We start from the raw sequence: 1759 nt of genomic DNA on the forward strand, positions 1-1759 counted from the left end.
TCAAGAAAATAGCTGGGGTTGTGTACTCCATAGTGAATGATAATAAGAGCATACAGCCCATACACCTCACATGTCATATCTCAAAAGACCCCTACTGCCCTCAACAAGTTATTGCCTACCAGCTACCCCAAGTGGACAGCAGGTATAAGAACTAGCGGTAGTACCAATCTATGATAGGTCCCTAGGAAACCTCCATGTCTACACATGTTACAAATGGGATGGACACCTCCATGTCTACACATGTTACAAATGGGATGGACTCTTATTGGAAATTACGTTTCTGAATAAACCAGCCACGACTTTCTTGCACCGTCCCAAGGCCAGATAGAAGAAATTGGGTGTCCAACATGAACACAGCACTGCAGCACCAGAAACCTGGACCTGTGTCTGTAGGAGGGTTAAAATGAGGAGTTAAGGACAGTGGTCATACTACATCACACTGCATAGGCCCCAACCACCCAGGCACATGGAAAGCAATGGTGAGGCCTACCCCACTGCACCCCCCTGGATGGCTGTGATTAGGCCACAATGGCCAGGCACCAACTTTTAAGTACCACCACCTGATCATTCCTCATCAGCTACACTGGAACCATATATTCTAACCTTAGCACCTTTGCAGCCCTTTCACTTTGATTCTTCTTGTCTACTACCTCCTCCGTCCGAAAATACTTGTCATCAAAATGGATAAAAGGAGGTGTATCTAGAACTAAAATACATCTAGATACGTCATCTTTTATCCATTTTGATGACAAATATTTCTGGACGGAGGGAGTACCTGGGTTAAAAATACTGGTACTACCCACTTCAAGATCAAATGCACCAAGTCGGCCTTACCTATATATCAATACATTATGTGTAGACACTAGCTAGACACCTCCAAGCTGTGTAAAGTTCTACTTGGGAGGCTATAAATGCCTAGCTATGACATATGCATGGTTCTCTACACAACACACACCACCATCCTATTCCTGCCTCTCCTTTTCTCTTCTCTTCTCTCCACTGCCCAAGTTTTGCCATAGACAAGAAAGAACCTCTAGGTAGCTTTCCTCCAGAGCAGCAATGGCCATGCACCATCTCTCCCAGGGGCACCCGCAGGCCTGGCCATGGGGGGTAGCCATGTACACCAACCTACACTACCACCACCAGTACGAGAGGGAGCACCTGTTCGAGAAAACCTTGACGCCCAGCGATGTAGGCAAGCTCAACAGGCTGGTGATCCCCAAGCAGCACGCGGAGAGGTACTTCCCCCTCAACGGCGGCGACTCCCCCGGCGACAAGGACCTGCTCCTGTCTTTCGAGGATGAGGCCAGCAAGCCGTGGCGGTTCCGGTACTCGTACTGGACGAGCAGCCAGAGCTACGTGCTCACCAAGGGCTGGAGCAGGTACGTCAAGGAGAAGCAGCTTGACGCCGGAGACATCGTGCACTTCGAGAGGGTGCGCGGCCTTGGCACAGGCGACCGTCTCTTCATCTGCTGCAGGCGCCGTGGCGAGAGCGCGCCGCCACCACCACTCCGCGTATCTCCGCCTGCTCTGAACGCCGGGGAGCAGCAGCCTTGGAGCCCGATGTGCTATAGCACGTCAGGATCATACCCTACCAGCCCTGCCAACTCCCACGCCTATCGCCGCTCCGTGGAGCAAGATCACAGCGACATGCTGCATGCAGGTATACACAACCCTCAAGAACAAAGCACTTGATAGCATGCAACATAACTTAGATGCAGGTGCTGAAAATTACATATCTCTTACACCATTCTCCGGT

General features: G+C 50.8%; 1 protein-coding gene across 1 annotated transcript; it reads left to right on the plus strand.

The window, feature by feature from the left end:
- The first annotated feature begins 215 nt into the window (after positions 1-215).
- Positions 216-1737, plus strand: LOC125526820 (B3 domain-containing protein Os11g0156000-like). Its single transcript, XM_048691438.1, has one exon. The coding sequence runs from the start codon at positions 1060-1062 to the stop codon at positions 1693-1695; it is 636 nt and encodes a 211-aa protein (XP_048547395.1). The 5' UTR covers positions 216-1059; the 3' UTR covers positions 1696-1737.
- The last annotated feature ends 22 nt before the right edge of the window (positions 1738-1759 follow it).

The sequence above is a fragment of the Triticum urartu genome, unplaced genomic scaffold (genome assembly GCF_003073215.2).
Source record: "Triticum urartu cultivar G1812 unplaced genomic scaffold, Tu2.1 TuUngrouped_contig_1992, whole genome shotgun sequence".
Taxonomy (NCBI): domain Eukaryota; kingdom Viridiplantae; phylum Streptophyta; class Magnoliopsida; order Poales; family Poaceae; genus Triticum; species Triticum urartu.